At 44.4% G+C, this 26161-nt stretch overlaps 1 protein-coding gene across 1 annotated transcript in view; it reads left to right on the forward strand.

Annotated features, from left to right (window-relative positions):
• The window catches only part of CAMK1 (calcium/calmodulin dependent protein kinase I), a 111946-nt gene extending 104592 nt beyond the window's left edge, over positions 1 to 7354 (forward strand). The window contains exon 12 of the mRNA XM_018576120.1: positions 6220 to 7354. Coding sequence (XP_018431622.1) covers positions 6220 to 6323 — 104 coding nt within the window. The 3' untranslated portion in view covers positions 6324 to 7354. The remainder of the gene's footprint in view (positions 1 to 6219) is intronic.
• Positions 7355 to 26161: the final 18807 nt, after the last annotated feature.

The raw sequence follows: 26161 nt of genomic DNA on the forward strand, positions 1-26161 counted from the left end.
ACCCCCACGCCCCCCCCGGTTGTTACGCCACTGCTGCGTATGGCCCACCAAATGTAGATCATTGCAGAAACGTCACCAGCACACCGAAGTCCTTAAAGGATCATAAATCGTGTATTTATTGCAAACTCATCTCAATTACACAAGCGCTTTCAGGGCCACACAGGGTCCCTTCATCAGGCATAGCAATGGAAATTAAATGAAAGGGAGCAACAGCCCCACACACTGTGAGAATCTCGGTCAGCACATTAAAAACCGGCCCAAATTCGGCCATTGTATGGGCACCTTAAGGTTATCTCTCTACTCTTATCAGCATGTTCCTTGTCAGCAGTTGTGAATGCAAGATACTTGATTTCGTCTTAAATCCTGCCCCTCTCTCTCCCAGTTCGAGGACTCCTGTACAGGAGATTCCTAGTGGCAGATGACTTGCATCTAACTACCATTCAGATCTATCTGGTCCATTGAGGCACAGTAACGCACACATGTTATGTTGCACATTGATTTAAGCTAGCTCATTCATTTGAATGGGCTGCCAATTTACAATAACAGACCTAAAAACGCTATTTTTTACAACACAGCTCACCTTAATGCACGTTTTTTTGTTGCGCTGCAATACAAGCACCTTGGCCGTGTGTTGTTTTAATGTGTTGGGGTGCCATTCAAATTGAACACCGCTACAATGCATTTCAAGGTGCTAAGTGCATTGCAGTAACAAGCGTCTAGATCTGAATGGGTCCTTCAAGTGTTTTTATAATACAGAACCGCATTAATACTTTTGGGGATCATAGCTGTAAAGCCACCATAGATTAGCTTTAAGGCAACTGGTGTACCAGTCAGAAATGGTAAGCTAACTATACGCTATACAATCTGATTGTACAATTTCCTCTAGATCTGCCAACTTAGGCCTGTGTGGTTATAAAATAACTGTCTATTGCAATGGCCTGCGTGATTGGTTATAAAACAACTGTCTATTGCAATGGCCTGAGTGATTGGTTATAAAACAACTGTCTATTGCAATGGCCTGCGCGATTGGTTATAAAACAACTGTCTATTGCAATGGCCTGCGTGATTGGTTATAAAACAACTGTCTATTGCAATGGCCTGCGTGGTTGGTTATAAAACAACTGTCTATTGCAATGGCCTGCGTGGTTGGTTATAAAACAACTGTCTATTGCAATGGCCTGCGTGGTTGGTTATAAAACAACTGTCTATTGCAATGGCCTGCGTGGTTGGTTATAAAACAACTGTCTATTGCAATGGCCTAATTGATTTGCACAATTAATTGCTTAGGTCTGTCCTATTACAGTTGTACTACATTTAAAGGACATTATTCCATCAGAGGCTAACCTGTATGGCATGGATTTACACTAATTTGTAACAAGACCGGAGTTGCCCTTTAAGAACTAGTTGGCATCTCTAGCTGTTGTTCTATTCAGTAGAGCCCGTAGCTGCGTGGCGCACGTGTTATCTGTGCCATACTGATTATATTGTGAAAAGTGCCTGATAACTGCCGTGAAAGGAGCTCATTGTGCTGGCCTGGCTTGTTTGAACCGTCTCCCCGCAGCCATACACACCTAAAATAACAAACAGCATTGTAGGAGGAAAAAAATCCTCAATGCGGCAGTGAAGCGTTACAAGCGTGCCCCAGCGGTATTTTCCCATCAATATGTATGTGAATGCAGGCTTAGGCCAGAGGTTGTCACCAACGGGAATATCAGCTTTGTGCAATTCCAAGACTGCAAGGCCAGGAATTTAGCCCTAGACTCATGTTCGATGTACAGTAAATATATACAGAGCACAGTAATGATTCTGCTGGCTCAGCTCCTGTCCTGATCTAACCTCCTCCATCTCTCCTCCTTGTGCAGCAAAGAACAGACTTCCCTGTGTTTAAAAAAAAAATCTAGTTTAAAAGGGAATTCCAGATTGTAACACATGAGCGTCATTATTAACCTTCATTACTTTATCTGATAGTTGTTTACATTACAATATTCAGTTCAGAAGAATCAACTTGAACTGCTTAAAGTGTAGGTCAGGGCAAAATAAGCATATTTAATACATCTCTGTAGCACATGCTCATTTTCCCATGTTTATCCCTTTAAAAATGCTGCAGTACAGGAAATGTGCTCCCAACTTCCTGTTTGCCCTGACAACACAGTGCCTCTGCTGCACTGAAATCCCACCCAGTGTGGTCAGCCCTGCCTGCTGGACTATAACCCCCTCATGCAATTTGATGTATTTTCCTACAAAGCAACCGGCTGCCTTGACTCCCAAAAGCCTGCCCTCATACTGTGTAAGCCCTTGATCACACCTAGGCAGCACCGTTTTTGCACGTTTGTACGCGCGTTAGCAGCGTGCAAACCATTGTCGGCAATGGAAGAACGCACGTATAAACGGGGGTAAAACGCTCACGAAAATGTGCAACATGCTTCTGTTGCGCGTTTTTGGGCATTTCCAATGAAGTCTATGGGGAGGAAAGAAGCTCCTGTATCTTTTTTTTAGCTGTCTGGCGTTTTTCTGCTCAGGTGTGAACCAGGGTCATTAAAAATCATGGGATTTCTTGTGTTGGGCAGTTAAACGCGCTTTTCGAAGTGCTCAAAAACTCCTAGGTGTGAACCAGGGCTAAAGGGAAGGGCTTTCGGGAGACGTAAGTCTGGGGGCGTGCCTAGGTCAATTGGAACTAACCCCCCCAGTAGCTGCCCCTGTAAGAATTTTGCAAGCCTGATGATGATGTCACAGGGATTAGTGAAAGCTGTTTCTCGCTACAGGAACAAGGTAAAAAGCTTGGACTTGCTCTGGAGGGGGAGAGGGAGGTTGGTGGCCAATTTGTGTCATACCCATACAAATTCTAGTATTTTTCCATCATATGCTCAATTTGTGACGGGTTAACAACCAAATGATTGCAGCTATCTATTGATTACAAAAAAAATGATATGCATTTGTAAATAAAACTGGTTAAGGTACGTGAAGCAGCACTCAGAATATGAGAAGGAGGGGTAACAGTGTGAGCCAGTTGGGGTCTACTGCTCACAATAAAAAGGGATGGCCTAATTGTTGCTGACAGGAGGAGAGAGCATGGTAAGTAAAGGGATGGCCTTATTGGTGTTCTTCTGCCCATTCATTGTCTAGACAGCACACTGCGGAAGGGGATTGGTTCTTGACCAAGCTGTGCTGCCTGCAGTGGAGGTCAAAGGCCCGTCTGTTAGGAGTTTCCTGGATCACATGGCTGTTTGAGCAGGATTACAAATCCTTTGGCAAACACGACAGTTCCCATAAACAGATGCCTACTTGGAGTCGGGCTTTAAAACCAGGGCATGCTGGGACTTCTCTGGAGCATTTGACTCCTGTAATACAATAAACAGGCAACGTGCAAATGATGAAAGGGTTTATTTTTTTGCTTGGCCAAATGTGCGGTTAGCACATCTGGCCTTAATTCATTTGTTTGCAAGATGTTTTGGTCTGTGTTCACGTTGCTAATGTGATTTATGCAGGCTCCCGCACCTTTCCTGGTCTGGGAATTGACCAGCATTTCAGAATCTGTATGTTTAAAGCTGGACACTTTTTTTTTTTTTTTTTTATAAAAAGTACCCTTGCAGTGACCCATTCAGCCTTCCGTTCCCCCTGCAAGTGTTCAATGCTCATTAAGTCTAGGAGTAGAGGAATATTTATTTTATTTATTTATTATTGGTATTTATATAGCACTGACAATTTACACAGCGCTTTACATAGTGCACATTCACATCAGTTCCTGCCCTCAAGGAACTTACAATCCAAGGTCCCTATCTCACTTGTATACATACGAAGGCCAATTTGGACAGGAGCCAATTAACCTTCCAGCATGTCTTTGGAGTGTGAGAGGAAACCGGAGTACCTGGAGGAAACCCACGCAAGCATAGGGAGAACATGCAAACTCCTTGCAGATGGTGATCTGGCCGGGATACGAACCGGGGACCCCCAGTGCTACAAGGCATAAGGGCTAAGCGTCAATACTTACTTTATACCTCCTCCATGTTGTGCAACCAGTCCTGTGAAGCCTCCTCTCTTCAGCACTGTAGGGCAGCCGTGCACTCTGGATTTTGAATTTTGCTTGCAAATGGCGAGCACTCATTGGTCAGTGGGATCAAGTGACCGCGCTGACCAGTCATTGCTCGCGAAATTCAAAATCCAGAGTGCAGGGTTGCCCTACCCAGCAGTACTGTCAAATAGAGAGTCCCACCGCACTCCTGACCGAGAAGCCCCATATAATGTGTGTGGGGGGGGCACGGATGGCGCCGCCAAATACTTGCATAACAGAAAGAATGGTCACCAGCACTGCAAGTTTTCTTCAAAACAAAATCCTTTTATTCATTCTTGAATGTCATATGGCCACGCATTGGTGATGTGACCTGCAGGAATGAATAAAAGGATTTAGTTTTGAAGAAATCTTGCAGTGCTGGTGACCATTCTTTCTGTTTTAGCCAGCAGTACGGGCATCGGAGAAGGGGAAGGAGCAATCGCCCAAAGGTACGTATAGCGGGGGGAAGAGAGGGCCAGATTGGAGCGGGTAATTCCATTTTTCCAAATTCACTTGGGAAAGTGGAATTACCCTTTAAAAAAGAATTCTACTCGTGAGTCTTTGCCTCTTGGTAGCCCAAACAGCCTAACCCCCAAAATAAATCAGAAAAAAAATCTTACTGTTTATAGGGTCCCGACCAATCTAATGGCCATACATATTTAGAAGATTTGTAAAAAATATCTATCCGTGTTTATTTGTCTCTTCATCTTCTGCATGTCATAGCTGAGCAGTCCTTGCTGTGCTCATGATGATGTCATTACAAGGAGCAGGCACAGACACCCCACCAGGGTGCGCTGTTCTCCCCAACTGCTACAAAGCCATGTGACTGTGTCATTCTCAGCCGCTGGATTCCAAAATGCAGAATAAAGAAATAAAGTCCATTTAGAGAGAGAGAGAGAGAGAGAGAGAGAGTGTGGCATTATGGCAGTGATGGACACAAACCGTTTCAGCAAAATCTAGCTTTTATATATAATAGTATACAGTATGTATCTGTCTTATTCCCTTATGCTTGTACAGGCTCTTGAAGCATCTACTCTGGTCAATGGGGATACTTCAGACTTGTTGCTATTGTACAGATGTACACAACAGTCAGGTTTACGCGATGCCTTTGCTTCTTAGGAGCTGTTAGGAGAGCATTCTGTAGACAAAGCTGCATTTTGTAGTAATTTGTAATGTAGTAATCAGTAATTTGCTGGGTGCTCCCACGCAAGGCCCAATATTCCCATCTGTATACGTTTAGGGTAACTGAGAATACCTATTTTCTCTTCTGACTTGCTATTTAAAGGGCCACTATTGCAAGAAATTGTTCTATTCTGATAACTGTATGGAGTTAATACATGTAATGATAGAATTTAGTATATGGATTCCATTTCTATATTTTTAAATGTTTTTATATGTTTCTCAACATTTACATGCAGACAAAGCTGTCCAGCAACATTCCTGTGACAGGCATTAGTATAAACTAGAACACTGCCAGGCCCCATACATGAATTAACCACTCAAATTACAATACAAGAATACACTATTTATGGCAATGGTGGTTCTTAATTTGAACTTTGACCCTTCTAGACCAGGGTCGCCAAACCTCAACCCTCCAGCTGTGGTGAAACTTCAAATTCCATCATGCTTCTGCCTCTGCAAGTCCTACCTGTTGCTGTTAGAGTTGCAATGCCTCATAGGATTTGTAGTTTCACCACAGCTGGAGGGCCGAAGTTTGGCTACCCCCTGCTCTAGACTATCATCAAATATGAAGAGCTGATGTCTCAAGAAGCCTGAGTAATCTGTTGCATCCACTAAAGAGGATTCGGGGAGCCCCTTAAATTTGGACAGCTCTATAATGCAAATTAGGACAGACCACTGTGTCCAAGAGTGAGGGACATCCATTAAAAATATTGACCAATATAAGTTATATAACATTTGGGATGGGGAAATCTCCCCCCCTCTCCGCTCCATTTTTTTTAAACCACAGGAGCTGACTGAAACTTAAATTTAAGGGTTCCCATACATTTTTGCAAAACACGTGACCGTTGATGCAGGCACCTTTTTGGAGGCCTTCTTTTCCTGTCCAGTGACAGTTTAGAGTATGAACATAGGTTCAGTTTAATATGCAGTATAGTATAACTGTGTGATGGTCTATGTTTAATAATTTTTTGTCTCTTTCTAAATTGCAGGATCCCTTTCAGACAACTGTCAAGACTGCTGTTCCCAAAAATCCCCCGAGAACAACTCTCTGACATTCAACACCCATCACTGCCCCCAATCCAACCGGGTCTAGGAGTGATCGAGGTGCATCTGGGATACAGTGCCACAGGAAGTAAAGGAAGGCAGCCTAGTTGAGTGTTGACCAGGGCTCGCCAACTACCAAGGGCAGACCTTCAAGCAAGGGCAGGCCTTATCAAGCCACGGGGGGTGGGAGTGGGCAGGGCGGGCACTGGAAAGAGGCAGAATCAGGCCCATCTGTGCGTATGCGTGATCGTTCGTGAGCATGTGTGTTTGACGAGAGCAATTGCGGGCCTGATGGGAAGATGGAAATGTTTACAGATAATCAAAGGGCGTCCTTGTTATTCTTTTGTAAAATGTTGCCTGCACATGTACGTGGGTGTGGGAGTGTTTAATTTTCTTTCTGTATCAAGGTATAGACTCTCGCTGCTGTATAATTTGGCTTCCAGTGAAGGCTCTTTTTTGATGATGCTGGGAAGAGGACGAAGTCAAAAAGGTCCAAAATGGCACCTAGCTGGTTCAAGGACACCACAAAGTTTTTATAGCGGTGAAACACTAGGCGGAAGTATCCTCCATTTTGTACTTGATGGACTACGAAAGTGGTCTGAGAACAAGGGGCTTCTGCTTAATCTGTCTTGGGAGGCTTTGACGTCGGTGAAAGTTTTACTTGTTCTTCCAGGCCATGGGCGTGTTTTTCAGGCTTTATTTCATTTTCTTCTTCTTCAAATTTGGTGCAGCTGCCTCTGCGGCCAACACTTCACGAGGAAATGCGCTCTGTTTGTTGCAAGGCCTTCTGGGTATTTCTACCATTTTGATGACTTTTTTGTTTTGTGTCTAGTGGTGATAAAATGCAAAACGTTCTATGTATCTCTTGCGAAGTTTGACACATTTTATAACGACAAATCTGCTGGGCCAACCAGTATTACCAAGTCAACCTAGTACGGGTCGATGTGCTGGACGAGGATTGGAATCGGTGAATGTATTTAGATGCAGATCAGCATAAGACAGTTAGATTAGCCAATGAGACACCTTGAAGCATACCTCCAACCAATTGCGGGTCTTCTTTGCTTGTTTCTTGAAACAGATAAAAATTCATGCTTGACAACCATCTTTTTTACCTAATGCGATTTGTCTCTTTCGAGAGGCAGCCAAACCTGCAGGTAACAACATGCTGTGGGAAAAATGGAGTTATGTCAAACGTACCTTGGAGTTGGTGGTCCTTGGAAAGCTTGAACCTCTGTTCTAAGAAGTAACTTAAAGCTTAACTCCTCTTTTTGTTAAGAAAAAAAAAAAAATACTTGTCAAGTCACTTTATAGATTGTCAGGTTATCTTCTGTTTCAAACTTACAAATGAGCTCCATTTGCTTCCTACTTCCTCAGTGAGGAAGGACTGACTAACATAGTCACATGACCAGCCTCTGTGTTCTAACATGAGACAAGCTGCTGGGGAAAGCATTGACCCAATCACATGAGCAGTACATGACATTTCTGGGAGTGTTCTGTAAACTCTTAATTCTTGCAAGGAAGCAACAATGCAATTGTTTGGCAGTGTTACATCAGATTGAAATGCAAAAGTCATTAGTAATCACATTAACGTCCAGGCAGGGGAGCCTCTACCCAATCCTAGCTAATCGCAAGGGGACTAAAGAAAAACTGAATGCCCCAAATGCTTACCTAATGCCACAGTCCTGTGACGTGCAAAGTCCTGAGTCTTCCCACTTCTTCACCGTAGAGTAGGAGGGTCCTTCTTTGGGTGTTCACACCACTGCCCCATTACCAGGATCCTCACAAGGGCCTGAAGACTCCAGTGGTGGTCTGGTGACATCATAATGAGGGGTGGCATTAAGACTGGTAGGTAGCTATCCCGGACTTCAGCAGTGGGTCACTGTTTTTCATACGTGGAAGAGGTGCCACAGAGGGTCAGGAAGGGAATTGTTTTAATCTTAATTATTTTTTCCTTTAAAGTATAGCTTGATAAAACTTTATCAGGTTAGGCAGTCCATACCATTCACACACATTTGCTGCACCCAATTTACAGTCTGGTGCTAAAATTAAGCCAAATCCGCATTGTTCACCCACAACAGTGCCCATTGAAAATGGTAAACCAAAATGTTCATGTGCCATTTCTCTGCCACCCTACATGTCAGTTTTTGTAATTTTTGGAGCCCCTGAAAAGATATTACCTGAGCATCTCTAAGCTAACTTAGTCATGTAAGGGTAATAAAAAAAATCTGATCCTGAAAGCAGTTGGTTATCTGAATTGCTTATCATCACACCCGCACTTCAGTCCAGTCATTCACTAAGCTGATTATGTCAATGTGATCTGACTATAAGAAACCCAAGTGAGCATTTTTGATTGGCCGTCAGTATTTTTGGACGTGGAATTAAAAAGGAAGCAGTTTTGTAAGAATTTCTATTGCGTTTAATGAGAGAGTTGCATATATTGTAATTAAATGTTTTTAACCAATTGAATTATTAAAGCAAAAATTGAGTGAGTAAAGTTTTTTGGAAATCAAGGCTGCATACGTGCTCCGGCCCCATAACAAAACGGATACAGGCCCCCCTCCCATCTCCATCTCAATGGGAATACCTCAGATTCCGAATTTTTGAGGTTCCCAAACTGTATATACATTCCTTTTAGCCAAATGTATTTGCCAAATGCTTTTACTAATCCTACCTGCTTAAATCTCTAATGGCCCCCCTGTGTCTCTGGGCCACACAGCCACCTCATACTGTGCTATGGCTGTAGTTACAATGGCGGAAATCCTAAAACATTCCTAAATGCAACTAATAAATCCAGTCAAATCTAATGAAAGAAATGCAAAATTGGTGCTTGTGTGGCCAGCATTAGACCCCTGAGCGGGTTTAGGGAATGAGATTGGTGCTTGCAATGGCTAATAATACAGGAACTTGTGTCACTCGTTAAATATAAATTAGGAAACCGTAACTGTCCCATAGAGGTAAGATTTATTTTTATCATAAATGTTCATAAAATTTGACACTTATCCACGCAGAGATTACTTTCTTGTCACCTGCATGTCTTTTGGCATTAAAATGTTGAGTGGCATTTGTTTATTTTTGTTTTGCACAGAGGTTTGTTTGCCGGCCAAGCAGTGGGACTCAGTTGGTGAAGGGTTACAATGGTCCCTTTGGGGACAGACGTGGTACTTTGGATGAGTGTTTGATATTAGCTGTGACACAATTTTTTATGCTCATTCATAATGCAGTGGGTAGATGCAAATAGCGCAGTGATCTGTAACAGCCAATCAAATGTCAGATTGCTGGGTTCAGATAAAGGCTGTATTGCCTTCTTAAAGTTCAGGTTAAAAAACCAATTCCGATTAAAAGTCTCTGCAATAGATGAGCTATTATATTTGCCTTTCTGGTGGCCAGTGTCTCCTACCTTCCCTCCATCTAGCCTCAGCCAGTCTCTTAGGCATTTGACACTTCCGGGAGTGTGGGATGTCAGAATCCCCCCGAAATGCGCTGCAGATTTATCCTTCAATCCTTCCATCACTGCTGTGACCTGTAGTGACTTAAGAGGTTGAAGGGTGCTTTAAGACAGAAGGCATTTGCATGACAGCCATTACATAAACCAAAAATTAAAGTAGGTAGTGCCATAAAAATCATCCCAAGTGGCCAACTGTGCATCCCTATACCCTAGATTATACAGACACAGACTAATAATGCAAAGCCATCCATTCCAATTTGCGGACCATGTCGAGGATGAAAGAAGCGAGAGAATCAAATTCGATAGTTTATTGCACGATGGGCCAAAAGGAACCAAAAAGCCCTCCACCAAACCTCTGCACTACAGATCAGCGGTTCTGGATGTGCATTTAGCCACTTTATATAAAGATGAAACCTCTTGCTTGAATCCGTGATAGCAAAGATAGGTTTTAAACACCCACTTTGTACATTACAGTCACTTAGAGGAGAGATTTTGGCTTTCTCAGCCCCCTCGCTGCTCCCATTGTCTTTGTGTTCAATTAAATAAAGGGATTGTTTCTAATTGGATGCTGCACTTTGACTAGGAGACTGCCATTCCATGAAGATAGGCAAAGTTGACATCAAACACTTGGGATACCCTAGTTGGCACATTCCCCCAATGGATTCTAGGAGCCCTTACAGCAGCACTTGATGCGTTCGCTCCCTGGCATCAGCAATGGGCATGTGTACAGGTTCACTAACAGCTGTGCTGACCCTAGGTATGAGCCAGGCTCCATTCAACTACCTCTGTCCACAGTACACTTGTGGACATATTCAGTAAAGCAAAGCCAAGAGCTGTGATGGGGTGACAAGCACGTCCATCCATTATAATACTGCCATTGTTGCATGCAGATAGTAAATCATTTATATCCGTGGTTCCTTAAGGAGGCCCGTCGGGCTCAGTCTCAAGTCTACATTGCCCATGGAGATTTCAAACTAATTTTCTGCATGGAAGAAAGTCACTTCCATATCCATATCCTGCAAACAAAAACCCGACATACAATCAGAATCAGACAGAGATGTCGAGTCCATGATCAGACCGGGCTGTTCACGCAGCCTCATGGAATTAGCCCATACGCCTCTGTGGCAGGCGCTTTCAGTGCTAACCTGGCAAGCTTCTCGGAACCGTTATGCCTGTCATGAACCATGCCATGTCATGATAAAAGCATGTTTAATGAGGATTTTTCTAGAAAAAAAAAATATTAAAGTATATTTTATTGTTTTTATACTAAACCTATTGCTGCGAAGGAGCCCTGTTAAGCTTTTGCGGTGATGTGGGTCGCTGGTGGCAGCAAAAGGGTTCTAATGGGAGTTTTCTTTGGTGATACTTATGTTTAGAACTTGTGTTCATTGTATATGTACATACATGTATAAATGATGGCTTTTTTCCTGGAGCCCGTGTCCTGTGACTTATTTTTTTCTTCCAGGTGTAAAGAGTAAATTAAATTTTCTGTGTTTATAATAAAATGAATCGATCAGGATAAAACTATGGGAACTGCCATTGTAGGGACAATCTGAAGGTCACAGGTCACAGGTCATCTGAAGGCTGACAACTGCCTGACTTGGCACCATGAATGCACAGCCTCAGAGTGTACATAACAAGGTCTCCCAACCCCCGAGTTTGCAAAACAAGGCCGCCCAACCCCTGAGTGTGCACAACAAGGTCCCCCAACCACAGAGCATGCACCACAAGGTCCCCCAACCACGGAGCATGCACAACAAGGTCCCCCAACCACCGAGTGTGCACAGCAAGGTCTCCCAACCCCTGCGCGTGCTCAACAAGGTCTCCCAAACCCTTGAATGTGCAACAAGGTATCTCAACCCCTGGATGTGCACAACAAGGTCTCCCAACCCTCAAGTGTGCACAACAAGGTGTCCCAACCCCTGAGTGTGCACAACAAGGTGTCCCAACCACGGAGCGTGCACCACAAGGTCCCCCAACCACAGAGCATGCACCACAAGGTCCCCCAACCACGGAGCATGCACAACAAGGTCCCCCAACCACCGAGCGTGCACAACAAGGTCTCCCAACCACCGAGCGTGCACAACAAGGTCCCCCAACCCCTGAGCGTGCTCAACAAGATCTCCCAAACCCTTGAGTGTGCAACAAGATATCTCAACCGCTGAATGTGTGCAACAAGGTCTCTCAACCCCCGAGGGTGCAGAACAAGGTCTCTTAAACCGCGAATGTGCAGAACAACATCTACCAACCCCTGAGTGTGCACAACAAGGTGTCCCAACCCCTGAGGGTGCATAACAATGTAAAATAATAATAATAGAGTCCTTTACTTAAAGCGTATCTAAACCCAAGAACAAGAAAATGTATATATTGCAGCTTACCAGTACTTAGATGTGGGGACTCCAGCGGTGTATTTAGCTTTGCTGCTGCCCTAGGCAAGGCAGTGACGCCGCCCTCTCCAACTGACTGACCCGCCGATTCATATGGACAGCAACCTCCCCACCCCCCGGACTGACCCGCCGATTCGTGGACAGATCTCCCATCCCCCAACTGACCCGCCGATTCCCGACCTCTGTATAGTGCGCTCTCGCCCCCAGCGCCACGACACAAAGCAGAGCAGCCGGCAGCTAGCACACGATCCTCGATGACAGGAGGAAGACTTCCGCGTCACGTGACAGCCCACAATCAGCGGTGTATTTAGCTTGCAACGGTGCAACGCCGCTCTCAGCGAATCTGCCGCTCCAGGCAAACGCCTTGTTTGCCTCGCGCCAGATACACCCCTGGGGGACTCTATTAATTTTCATTTATACTTTACTTTCCACATAGTGATCCTGCCAGTAACAGACTTCCTGTACTAGGTGACAATGGACAGGAAGTGTGTTAGGATTACAAAACACCTCTTCTCTATAACATGGGGGGGGGGGGTCTATAGTTCACAGAGAGAACTGATAACAATATGAACTGATATCATTGCAGCACAGGAAGTCATCAACTCATAAGCTTTCTGGCAAGATCAATAAGTATTTGTTTGCACCCATTAAACTGATACTACAAGACACTTTCAATGGTATGTTCAAGACTTTTTTGGTCAATTAAATATACCATTGAAGTTGTTCTGTAATATCATTGGGGTTTACGCACACTCTAAAAGAAATAAAGACAATAATAGGGCTTTCTTATTTGATGTTGTTCTGCACTCTCAATGGGAGACAGTATGCGACAATGCAGTAAATGTAAGAACTCAGGTGACACAAAACCTTTGTGCCACTCCGGGTAAAGTGTCGGGCTTAAAGTAAGTAAAGTTAAATAAGGTGTGAAATTCCATGGGTACCATGACTACAAATTCACTTCAGCTTTGTCTGCTGTCATCGGATTCACTGACACAAGCTGCCTGCATGTTGAGTCTGCTGCGCCGACCTGCGTTGGCATGCACAGAGGTGAGCAAAGGTAACCTGACAGCCAGTGACCCCGGAGCACCTACTGTATACACTGCTGTACATTAAAAATACAGATATTTTCATATGAACATTAAGTTGCATCCTTGGGCAAAAACACCCTCCATATAAAATGCTTGTGGGAACACATTGATTTACATTTTTAGAGGTGTACAGAGACCCTAAAAGAAAATATGTTTTTTAAGGTTAGGGTTTTTTTTTAAACAAAAAAGTATCCTTCCACTGGTCAGATCGAATGTCATGGCTAATGTGGTTCTAAAACACTTCCAATTAAAATGAATTATTAAGACAAGGCATTTCCTCTGCAGTGATCATCATCCCTGAACAATGAGTAATGTCAGAATGGGAGTCAAGGGATGAGCCTGAAAAATCTAGCTGAGTTTGCACTGGAGTCGCTTGGAGCTCGCCTCATCCTCCCCGGAGCCAGCGTTTTGCTGCTTTCTTCAGCGGAATAATGTTCCAGGATTTCAGCAAGCGGCGGATTCTCAGAAATGTCCCAGCGTGATTGCCAGCTTGGATCATTGCATCCCGGCTCTACAAGACCACCCTGAGCTCTGTGCTCGCCAAGTACAGGCTACGCCAGGAAACCGGGATCAATGCAAAAATTGGAATGAAAGGACAAATTCACTTTACAAAACCTACCTAAAAACTGCATACAGTCCCTAACTGCTTAAATAATTTACCCTACACCCCCTAGACTCCAACCCCCCACAGGTGCTTACTTACCTCTACCTGTAGGTGACAGCCTCTTAGTATTTACATCCTCTGGCCTCGCTGAAACCTCTTGGGCGCTGGCTGAATGTTTACTGTAACTCCCCATAGGCTTGAATGGGGCTGTGGTCTAACAATAGAGGCCCTATAGGCACTGCCAATGCTGGGAAAAATGTTTGGCCCCGGGGGTTCTAGGTTAAATTAGATTAGTGAGCTGGTCAGGGGGGTCTTTTTGAGTTTTGCTTTTGTAAAATGATTTTGTACTTCAAGCACATCATGATAAAAATGTATGTAAAGCTAAACCAATCTTTCAGATTTGGATAGAGTAGGGAAGAGGTAAAGCCCCTGTCAGGTTTTTTTTTATTATTATTTGTCTTGGCGACCATTGTACAGAGGATGAAGAGAAATCCAAAATGTTAGAGTTGTCACATGAACAAGAGAAGAGGAGAAATCTTCCAATGGAGACACCTAAGCTGGTGCCAACTGTCACTTGGAGGTATTCCTTCTTTTTTCCTTTTTTATCACTGGGAAAGGAAGTGAACAGAAATTTCTTCTAAGGGGAGACAACTTACAAAAAAAAATCTTAAAGCGGAACTTTACCCGTTTTTTTTTTTTTTTCCCTGCCAGTGTGCTTATTTTAGCTTTTGAAGTTGAATTTCAAGCCCTCAAATGGCTGGTGTCAGCTGATTGCATGTGCAGCCCCATGCCAACTATAATCCAAATGGAGGCTAAGATGGCACCTTCCTTGCCTGTGAAGGATAGTTGGGTGTAGCTCCAAATTAGGCCTTGTTCACACCAGACACGTTCTGGGGGTTCTGGCATTGCATTGCGGGCGGCTCACTATGTTGTGGGGCAGGAGGGGGCGTGGCGGTCCTTTGAAGTTAATAGCACCGTAGCCACACCCTTCGGCCGCATGGGAACGCAAGGCACGCAATGCCTGCGGTCTGGTCCAGTCCGAATAAAATAGTGCTTACAGCATTGATGTTCCTTGCGTTCCCGTGTGACGCCACCTCCTGCCCCACAACATAGTGAGCCGTGCCATGCAGTGTCTTCTGGCCAGAATCGTGTCTGGTGTGAAGGAGACCTTAACACTTCCCTACTGTAAACACATCCTCATCCATTGGTGAACCTCTACCATAAGGTTGTGCTATCATTTCTGGTTATGTATCCCCTGTACATTTAAAGTGAATCCAGGTACCAACCTGGGTAATCCAAGCTAAGCACATGAAGATACTTCCCAACCTGGGCAATTCCAATTAAGCATAAAATTCCTAAGTGGAGGTTATGTTACTTGAAAACCCGATGTCAAAACAATGAGAAGATCCAGAGATAATGGTAGCTGAAGTTCTATGCAAATCTTGACTTCTGTAAAAGTCAAGCTCTCTTCTGCCATCTGAGCTTCCTATTGCTCCTCCAATGCAATCAATAAGAAGCTTGTAGGGAGGCCAACCTCAGCTTTTGTAGGAACGGTTAAAATGTTCTCATAACTTCAGTTCTCTATATTCCCGGATCTTCTGATTGCATTTGATATGAGGTTACTTTGGCTTTATTCTGAATGCACTAGCTGATAAAGTATTTTTAGATATGCTGCAGCAATACTGCCCACACAGCCTATTAAACCGCCCTTGACACGGGCCATTGGTATATCAGACATTTCTCTCCATCTGCAGTGAACTGCGTTCCGTGTCATTCCTCACCGCAGCTCTGGAACTGGTTAAGAAAAACAATACAGTTTTTGCCTGAGTGCCAGGGAGGGTCCAAACCCTTATCCAAATACACAATGGATTCAGGTATCTGAAAACATAATAATCTATCACGTCGTTCTTCCTCCACACATTGCACCTATTAGGAGAACTCAACAGCACGATTGACCCCCCACCCGCCCCCCAAAATGCCGAGCCAGCAAGCAATGCCTACATCTTGTTCTTCCAGAATGAATAAACAAACTTTCTGAGCAGAACACATCTGGAACATATATATCCCTTACAGAACATGGGTGGGGTGTAGGGGGGACGGGACACAAACACAGCATGGCTTCTACTAACTTTCATGACTTTGGAGCAGGATGGGCACAAGCAACAAATTCTTCTAAATTTCTGGTTCAGGAGATCAGTTAATCTACATCATGGGTAGCTAAACTTTGGCCCTCCAGCTGTTGTGGAACTTCAAGTCCCAAGGGGCATGCAAGACCCTGACAGCCACAGACATGACTTCCAGAGCCAGATGGCAATGGCATTTGTATTTTCACCCCATATGGAGGGCCATAGCTTAGCTACATGTTAGCAGTGCTCCTGACTTTAGAAACTCAAATCACATATTCTTCCACAGAACCTCTTCTAGATGTGGAGGCCATATAGTGATCCAGCATAGCAATCTGTGGCCATGCTGACCAGTCCTCTCATCTTGGCATCATCACGCTGTGCTTTCTTGAAGCCTGAGAAGGCGCTGCCGTTAGACATGATCCTTATATAGCACTTGCAAGGCCACAGCTAGAATACGTCATAGCTCTCTGGGTTCTGCATTGTACGGACATGAAAGATTCGGATAAGGCTGGCAACTAAAATACCACGAGATAGGGGAAAGTCAAAGTGTTCACAAAGTTAGGCTTATTTTAAACAAAGGTGACTTAGAGGGAATCCAATCAACGTGCAAATATATTCAGATTGATTTAAAGATTTATCAAATTGCCTTTTTTAATTCATGGACCGTACCAACATGGATGCCGGTTGGCTATGGTGGAATAGTGGCTTGGCGCACAGTATTTTCACCATGGAACTTATCTTTATGGCATTCATAGATGTGTACGATCTCCTCCCACTCTGTATTCAGACGGTTCTATCTGCTTATTTGCTTAATGAGTTCTGCAAAAAAAATAAAATACAGGATGGGCCACCCGAACAGGTTTTTTTTTAAGATGATGTTTATTAAATGTTATTAAATTACAAACAATAAAACAGAAGAAAGAACAATAAAGAAAATTGACACAAAACAAGTCTGCGTGTGCCTCTCATTTCTCATGTCTAACATGTATGTAGTAACATGGCCAAGTAAGGTCATATGCCTGACCTCACTATCCATACTGTTACTGCCATCAACAGTATGGACAGTGAGGTCAGGCATGCGATAGAGCGGGTTTCAGATGGCCTTCGATGCTCCAAGGCCTTCAGCAATGGCGGTTTCCAAACCTTAAACTGGTTTATTTTATGAACATGGATCCTTGTGAATGAAACTAACAGAACACAAGAAATCCGTTCTGCTTCTGGTGTAGATGTTCTTCATGAAGCTTGGACGGTGAAGTAGTGAATGCTTCCTATGGGCACCACAAAGACATCATAGCGTTGATGTTCTTCTTTATGTTTTCATAGTGAAACCCGCTTGGCCCCCTCCTTCAGTGAAGCGTGACTAAGTAGCTTAGCATGACTGACATGCAGCACACAAATGAGGGGCGACGCATTGTGCAGATGTAATCAAGACAGCCCGTTCCTGCCCTGCGTTATGAGACGCAGATTTGTTTATTTCCTTCTGGGAGTTAGGATCTGTCTTGTGGTCTCCCCAGAAGCTTCTTTCCACAGAACAATATAAAGACCAAGCAAAGCCTGGGGCAGGTTAAGAACTTCCACCTTCTGTATCCTCCCGTATACCTAATAGATTGTCAGCTCTTCAGTTTTCTGTGCACGGACGGGCAGTTCACCATGATCATGTGACAAATGAATGAATTGCTGTGTAACATTGATGTATTGGTGGATATTGGATGGACTTTGGAGGGTTTGGTCAGCGCAGTGTACAATGAAATGCTGTACACCCCGGTACACGGAACAGAACCAATGATCGTACTTCTACACACAGAGCGATGTCTCTGTACGATCACATCGCAGTCCTGCAATATCTCTACAACCACATGGAACATGTTCTGCTGTAACCCCCTCTACTCCTGTCTGACAAGCTGTCACCCCCTCTACTCCTGTTGACAAGCTGTCACCCCCTCTACTCCTGTTGACAAGCGGTAAAATAATCACCGCTTGTCAACAGTAAAGCACAGAACGGAAATCAGGTCCACGCATGCGTAATAGGGTCCGGAATTCTGAGGGTCCTACTACGCACGCGTCGAATATAGAATCCACGCATGCGTAGTAGCGTCCTAAATTCGGAAGGTCCTACTGCGCACGCGTCGAATTTCGGTTCCACGCATGCGTAGAAGCGTACTAATGTCAGAATGTCCTATTGCGCATGCGTCGAATATAGATTACACGCATGCGTAGTAGCGTCCTAAATTCCGAGGGTCATACTGCGCACGCGTCGAATTTCGCTTCCACGCATGCGTAGTAGCGTCCTGATTTCTGAGTGTCCTACTGCGCACGCGTCGAATTTCGGTTTCACGCATGCGTAGTAGCGTCCTAATTTCAGAGGGTCCTATTGCGCATGCGTCGAATCCGTTCCGCGCATGCGTAGTAGCGTCCTAATTTCTGAGTGTCCTACTGCGCACGCGTCGAATTTCGGTTCCACGCATGCGTAGAAGCGTCCTAATGTCAGAATGTCCTACTGCGCATGCGTCGCATTTCGGTTCCACGCATGCGTAGTGGAGTCCTAATTTCAGACGGTCCTACTGCGCATGCGTTGAATATAGATTCCACGCATGCGTAGTAGAGTCCCAATTTCAGACGGTCCTACTGCGCACGCGTCGAATTTCGGTTCCACGCATGCGTAGTAGCGTCCTAATTTCAGAGGGTCCTATTGCGCATGCGTCGAATATAGATTCCACGCATGCGTAGTAGCGTCCTGATTTTCCTTATCCTACTGCGCATGCGTCGAATTTCGGTTCCACGCATGCGTAGAAGAGTCCAAATTTCTGAGTGTCCTACTGCGCACGCGTCGAATTTCGGTTCCACGCATGCGTAGTAGCGTCCTAATTTCAGAGGGTCTTATTGCGCATGCGTCGAATATAGATTGCACGCATGCGTAGTAGCGTCCTGATTTTCTTTATCCTACTGCGCATGCGTCGAATTTCGGTTCCACGCATGCGTAGAAGCGTCCAAATTTCAGAGGGTCCTACTGCGCACGCGTCTAATTTCGGTTCCACGCATGCGTAGTAGCGTCCTGATTTTTCGTATCCTACTGCGCATGCGTCGAATTTCGGGTCCACGCATGCGTAGTAGAGTCCTAATTTCAGACGGTCCTACTGCGCACGCGTCGAATTTCGGGTCCACGCATGCGTAGTAGAGTCCTAATTTCAGTCGGTCCTACTGCGCATGCGATGAATTCGGGTTCCACGCATGCGTACTAGAGTGCTATTTTTTCTAAGGTGCTACTACGCATGCGTGGAACTGGAATTCAGTGCATGCCTGCCTAGTACCGTCCTTATTGTCTATGGTGTAAATGTTCGAAGACCTCGTTGCAGGAGTCATCACCATTGAACATGTAAAGCTGTCTAAAGGATCATCTGATAAAAGGAGTGAGGGGAATGGAAGATTTGTGGGCCAAGTCACTGTTTATAGAATTGTATAAATGTCACTCTGTAAGACTTGCAGTACCGTCCGTGGTCACTGGCGATGCTATGACAATTGAATGATGTAGTTGTAGTCAGTCACAGATTCCTAGCAACAAATTGTCAGCAGCCTTAGTTTTAAATTGTTGCCCGATGGACGCAGCCCAGGTGTCAGCCCTGCAATGAATGCCACAGTCTGCTATAAAGGTTTTGCCTCGTAACACAAAACATTTCAGGTGTATTAAACCACCACTTGCTGTTCATCTTTAGACTTTCCTGGCAACCTCAAATCCTCCATTGCTCATTCTTGAAGACCACTGACGTGATGTGCGCCCCACCCCCCCAGCGACCCCTTTTACAAAAAATCTGATATGAAATCACCTGACCGTCATTTATGGGGGGATTTCGTAAATACAGCTTCTCTGTTTCATTTTCAAAGGGAAGATTTCACGAGACCTCATCATCGATGGGCCAGCAGCAAAAACATAGAAGAGGAAGAAGCCAGCCGCCAATGACGTCTTCCAGTCAAGATGGTGGCACAGGTTGGAAGGAGGAGGAGAAGAGACTCGTTAGCATGTTGGTACATAGATAAAAATTTGGCATTTTGTCCACACATGGCAATGAACCCACTCTGCCTGTCACACTGACCTGTCCACCATCTTGCTTATTTCCAGGGCCCTATAAGCTTCAGATAGAAATCTGTTGTGCCAGTGACTTTTATTGAGCTGTACATAGCTGATATACAAAGATTGCATAGATGAAGGAAGATGATCGATCATTTGCCACCAATGGTGCCAGACGCCATTGTGATATGTCTCAATCAGCCTTTGCCTTGCCGTATATATGCTGTGACTGGTTTCCGAGATATTCCTTCATGGTGCCACCTTGTAGTGTCCAGTCAGCTCAATTTCATGCTTAAAACATATAACCCGCACGCCAATTTGCATTTTCTTTCTGCGGGCTCGAAGAACACTAAAAACAAGAGTGCTCTGATCTGCAAATTGTGACAAGCTGCTGTGGTTGTCACCTCTGGCCCATCTCCTGTTGCCCACTATGGGGCCATCACTGTGGTGGGCATTCTCATTAAGCAATAATGAGGTGCTGGAGTGAAGGGACTTTTCTCACAGTGGATACAACTTCGGTTCCCCTTTTGTACAAACTTGACACTTTGCGAGGATCTTGGGGTTCAACGGGAGGAACTTTAGCTCTACTAAAAGCTCACATGGTTTGGAGATTTGCCCCTTTTCTTTCACACCAATAAGTGCTGAAACTCTTGCCGAGTCTCCCACAATAAGAGAAGGAACATAAGAGGTGAACATTGGGAGAAGCAAAAGGAAGAGAAACACAAAGCTGCCCGACGTTTGTACAATAGGGGGACCGAAGTTATATACTTGTTGAGAAAAGGGCCTCCACTAAAAAAGCAACAGGGCCCCCAAAACATGTCAGTGGAGTGGAAGTGCTTTTCTCACCAAGGGGGGATACTTCAGTCCCCCTTTTGTACAAACCTGGGACCTTGGGAGAAACTTGGGGTTCTTTGGTAGGAACTCCACTGAAAACGTACATGTTTTGGGGTCTTTGCCCTTTCCGTTCACACCAGATGCTGAATCTCTCACAATTAGTATGTTTCAATAGAAAAGTGAACAAGTCAAGATGGCGGACATTGGAAATACCAAAAGGAAGAGAAATACAAAGCTGTTCCACGCTTGTACAAAAGGGGGACCAAACATGTTTCCTTGGTTAAAAAAATACCTCTACTCCATTGATTGGTTTTTGGGGCCTTGCCTCTTCTTTAGGAAGAAATTGGAAAGCCCTGAAACATGTCAGTTCCAACTGGGTAGCCGGCGATAGGAGAGGGAAAGAGCCAGGATGGATTCACTGAGGTGGACAGAGCACCAAAAGGAAGAGGGATACAAAAGCCCTCCCAAGTAGGGCTGCAACAACTAATCAACATAATCGATTATAATCGATTATTGAAAAAGTTGTCAACTTTTTCAATAATCGATTAATCGGCTTCCGATCAGTTGGCCCTGTTCACGGCTCCACACACGCTGCGCGCCGCACCTCCTCCCCAACTCGCGATCACCACTGACAAACCCGCCTGCATCCACGCTGTACACACAGCACCCCCTTCCCGCCTCTCACTCATCGCCTGCCCGCCCACATCCACGATCGGTACAGGGACGCGGGGAGAAGAAGTAAGGAGGAGCAGGTGTGTGGGGATGACAGTGGCCGATAGACAGGCCTGATCTCAGAAGCAAGTTGCTGGAAGACTGCTCAGGTAAGCCTGCACTTTTCCACAAATGGTGCTCTATAATGTATTGCTGGGATTTGTAGTCCTCTATAGCTGATAGTACATTGTGCTGTATAATATACATAGGAATACAAATCCCAGCAATACATTATACACTGTATGTATAATGTACTATTGCTGGGATTTGTTGTACTCCTCTATAGCTGGTGGTATTCTGCACTGCGCTGTATAGAGGACTACAAATCCCAGCAATAAAGGGCCCGGGGAGAGAGGGGACTATTTCCTCACTTTCGGGCCGGCGCAATAATATCAGGAGTCGCGGCTCCCGACAATTAAGTTATAGTTTCGGCCTGCACTGGAGAGTACAGCAGATATCAATCTGCCGCTGTATCTACTGTACTCTCCAGTCCAGATAGTTTAGTCGGCTGGAATCAGAGAAAGGTAGGCAGGCAGATAGGGAGATATGGCCACTGAGGGGCGCTGTAAAGCTTTCTCGCACAGGGCGCCTAAAGGCCTAAAGGCCTAAGGCCGGCCCTGTGATGGACTACAATCTCAATACAAACTAGTAGTCCATCACTGGAGCCATTTTTTAAAATGTATTTTATTGTTTAACCCAGAGCTCAAAATTTCCACTCACCTGCTCGCATTTTGCGAGTGGAAATGAAGTGAGGGCGAGTGGAAATTCAGCCGGTGTATTAGGGCTTTCACTCTCTCTGTCTCAAGTTTAAAAAAAAGTAGATTGAAGTTGTATCCTTGGTAAGAAAAGCACCTCCACTAAACAACTGACATGTTTCAGGACCTTGCCCCTTCTTCAGAATAAGCATCAATGCCCTAAAAACATGACAATAGAGTGAAGGTGCTTTCTCAACTTCAGCTCCCCTTTTGTACAAACCTTGAGACTTTGGGAGGAACTTTGGGTTCATCGGGAGGAACTACTGAAAGCTCGTGTTTAAGGGATTTGCAAGTTCGTTCCTTCGGAGATAGTTTCAGCATCTGTTGGCGTGACCTTGCGTTTCCTTTGGATGCTTTGCCCTGAACAAGTCACCTTATTGTAAGTGCAATTTTATCGTTCACATTAAAATTCTTTATAGTGGTATAGGGGTTTAACCTGCACCATCTGGTGCACTCTGTATATATGGCCATTGTATGCACACACAGATCTTGGAAGGATATCCAGCGCTAACTGGGGACCAGTAAAACATGATACAGTCATAGATTTGACTACAAGAGCTTGTCGCTGTTTGTCTACAAGAACATTCCACTATTTAGGGCTTCCGGGCTGAATACATGGAGATGAGAACCTTTCAATGTCAATAGTAACTCGTTTCCACAGGTTCAATTTGAAAATATGAAATCCGCTTACAGTTTTAAAACTATTTACTTTATATATTTTTTTAATAGTTTGTCAAGTAATTTTGTTTTATACTTTGAATTTAATTGTTTTTTCTGTTCATTACATATTTTATTATCAACTTATTTCCTTATTTTATAATATAAAAAGTACTTTCCTGTGACTTTTTTTGACTGTTTGACATAAACTCTTTTAGATTGTAAGCCCTCGGGGGCAGGGCCCTCCTTACCATCCTGTCTTGAATTGTATTGTGACTGTAATGTCTTCCTTATATTGTACAGCGCTGGCAAACTATTGGCACGATATAAATCCTGTGTAATAATAATATACAGCATAATAGAGAAGGTTTATATAATCCTTTCTCACAGAGGTCTCTTACGCAGACAGGTTTTAGATTTCAGGACCCCTGTTGCTAACAAAACTATCCCACATATGAAATTCCTTTCGCTTATTACGGCAGAAGAACACGAAGCCCCAGAATGCTTCTGCTACCACACATACTAAACCTGAGGCTTTGGCAGACCGTGTCATACATAACACTGCTGCACGTCATATTGTTTCTCTGAGAATCCTCCAAGTGGTTACATTCAAACCAGAGGAAATAAAAGAAACTCAAAACTTTCTTTCTGAAAATGTCATTGTAAAAACGTAGGGTGGCAATTATATGCTTTACCAACATCCGCGCTTCTTCCCCCACTGGACAATAAAACGTAACTTTTATCACTTATATTAAAACCTTTTATTTGCTCCTGAAATCTTTATTTTTGCTTTTGCTTTGGCTGGAGTCAGTGAAGTCAATCATAATTATTGACTGACAACACTGTAGGCTTTTACGCTCTTTTTGTCTATTCTAGAGTAGTGGTCTCCAAACTGCTGCCCACGGGCCAGATGCAGCCCTTCACTTTCATTTAACAGGCCCTTGGGGCAAAACTGTATTTCTCCCATTGAGAGCAATGATGGGGCATAATTTCTACCATTGACACCAACCTTCGGGCACTATTCCCTCTTCTGACATGAACAAAGAGGGACAACTTTCCCCAATGACAATGGAGCACTCTCCTCGCAATGATACCAACATGGGGCACTACTCCCCCCAATAACACTAACATGGGGCACTTTTTCTTCTAATGACACCAACGTGGGGCACTATTCCTCCCAATGACACCAAAAACGGGGCACTGTTCCTCCCAACGAAACTAACATGGGGCACTATTTCTCCCAATGACACCAACATGGTGCACTACTCCTCCCAACGACACCAACATGGGGCACTACTCCTCCCAATGACACCAACATGGTGCACTACTCCTCCCAACGACACCCACATGGGGCACTACTCCTCCCAATGACACCAACATGGGGCACTACTCCTCCCAATGACACCACCAATCGAGCACAGTTTCTCCCAACGACACCATCATGGTGCACTACTCCTCCCAATGACACCAACAATGGGGCACTATAACTCCCAAAGACACCAATGATTAGGCACTGTTTTTTCCACTGACACCAATAATGGGGCATTATTGCCCCCACTGACCAGAAGTATTAGTTAATGTTTACTCCTACTGATCATTGAGCCCGAGGCATTTTCTCCTCCCGCAGGCCACAGTCTGGCCTTCCTTTGTTTAGGGTATTTGGGGACCCCTGTTCTAGAGTGTGACCTCAATTAATATCTTTACTTGTTTCAACAAATTCCTCCATCTGCCGCCTTTTGGAAAAATCCATTCTTCCTTTCTTGCTGTGCACACAGCTTGTGATTGTGTGATAGCACTCGGGTCTGACAAACAATCACTAGGACCGAGCACTGTCACATGACTGATGGAGTGATGTCACCACCCCCCACCTGACACCGGCCAACACTGGGAATCTTAGTGCTGACAGTGAAGGAGGCAGGAGCCCTAAATTTGCAAGGTAACAGTCACTTTAAAGGGAAACCTATAGTGAAGAAATATGAAGATTCCATTACTAACGTTTATTTCTGGAAATGCTAGCTGCCTGGCTGTCATGCTGATCCAATGCCTTCAGTCACCGACCTTTGACAAGTATGCAGATCAGAAATCTGGAATATATCTGTTCCAAGTCATTAAATGAAAGTACTGAAACCAGAGACAGGCAACTATCAATTTCAAAAGGATCATCAGTGACAGTTCAGGTTCCCTTTAAAGGACTGACCTACATTTTTGGTTTTTCTCTCAATGGTTTCCTTGGTTCTCTAACAAGATCTGGAATTCCCATTAAAAGTAAGACGGAAAAACAAGTAAAGTGGATAGAAAAGACAAAAAGAATGCAGGCATCGGTTTCCGGCAAGTATGTGTGTGGAGTACGCCCAGAGCTCAGCAACGTGATGGCCTATGCAGGACAGCCGGACGAAAATATGATCTGGCCAAACTGCGCAGCCAACCGGGAACAAGGAAGCCTCCCGTCCTCAGATCTCATTTCTATAGTCAGTAGGAAACTACTTATTTTCTCCACCACAACATGTCCACGTATTACCATCTGCTGAAGTTCTTTAACCTGTCATTTTAGGTTTGGCCTACTTTTAGATTTTGGTTGTAGTTCCTGATTTCAGAATTAAAGGGGAACTCCAGGCAAAATAAAAAAAGTGAGATACAATGCAGCCAGTCAATGGCATTAACAAGGCAGTTTTTGTAACATAGTCTTGTGACCTTATTACCTGGTGATCGGGCCGGGTGATCCATTATTTTTTCAAAAATGTTGGTTACTGGGGTTTGGGAAAAGCTTTATAACACTGCCTGGGGGTGCTTACAATTATTTGCTTTTACTCATATGACAAACCTTTTTTTATTTTACTAAAAGAAGAAAAACTTGTTCCTTTCACTGCTTAAAGACACAGTCCACATTTTTAAATATAAATAAATGCACACAAATGAATGAAAGAAAACATAAGCATTTACAATGTGCATCGGAGTCTGCAAAGTATTGCAAGCGTGATCAGTAAATCAGGGGTGCAGTGCCCAGGCTCCTACAGACTGTTGCTCCAGCCCAGGTCTGTACTGAGGTACGAGACTTGGGTTATGGTAACAGGGAAAGTAATCAATGGACGACAAGTGCTGTAACATCACCACACTTGTACTCTATTGAGAACCGCTGCGGTTGCAGATGGGACTTGCAGTCTCCTCATGCACATATCCTGTGAAAGAATGATGTGGCTGTGCAGGTGGAGCCACTCAC

This window comes from Nanorana parkeri, unplaced genomic scaffold, assembly GCF_000935625.1.
Source record: "Nanorana parkeri isolate BGI_ZX_2015 unplaced genomic scaffold, ASM93562v1 scaffold56, whole genome shotgun sequence".
Taxonomy (NCBI): Eukaryota; Metazoa; Chordata; class Amphibia; order Anura; family Dicroglossidae; genus Nanorana; species Nanorana parkeri.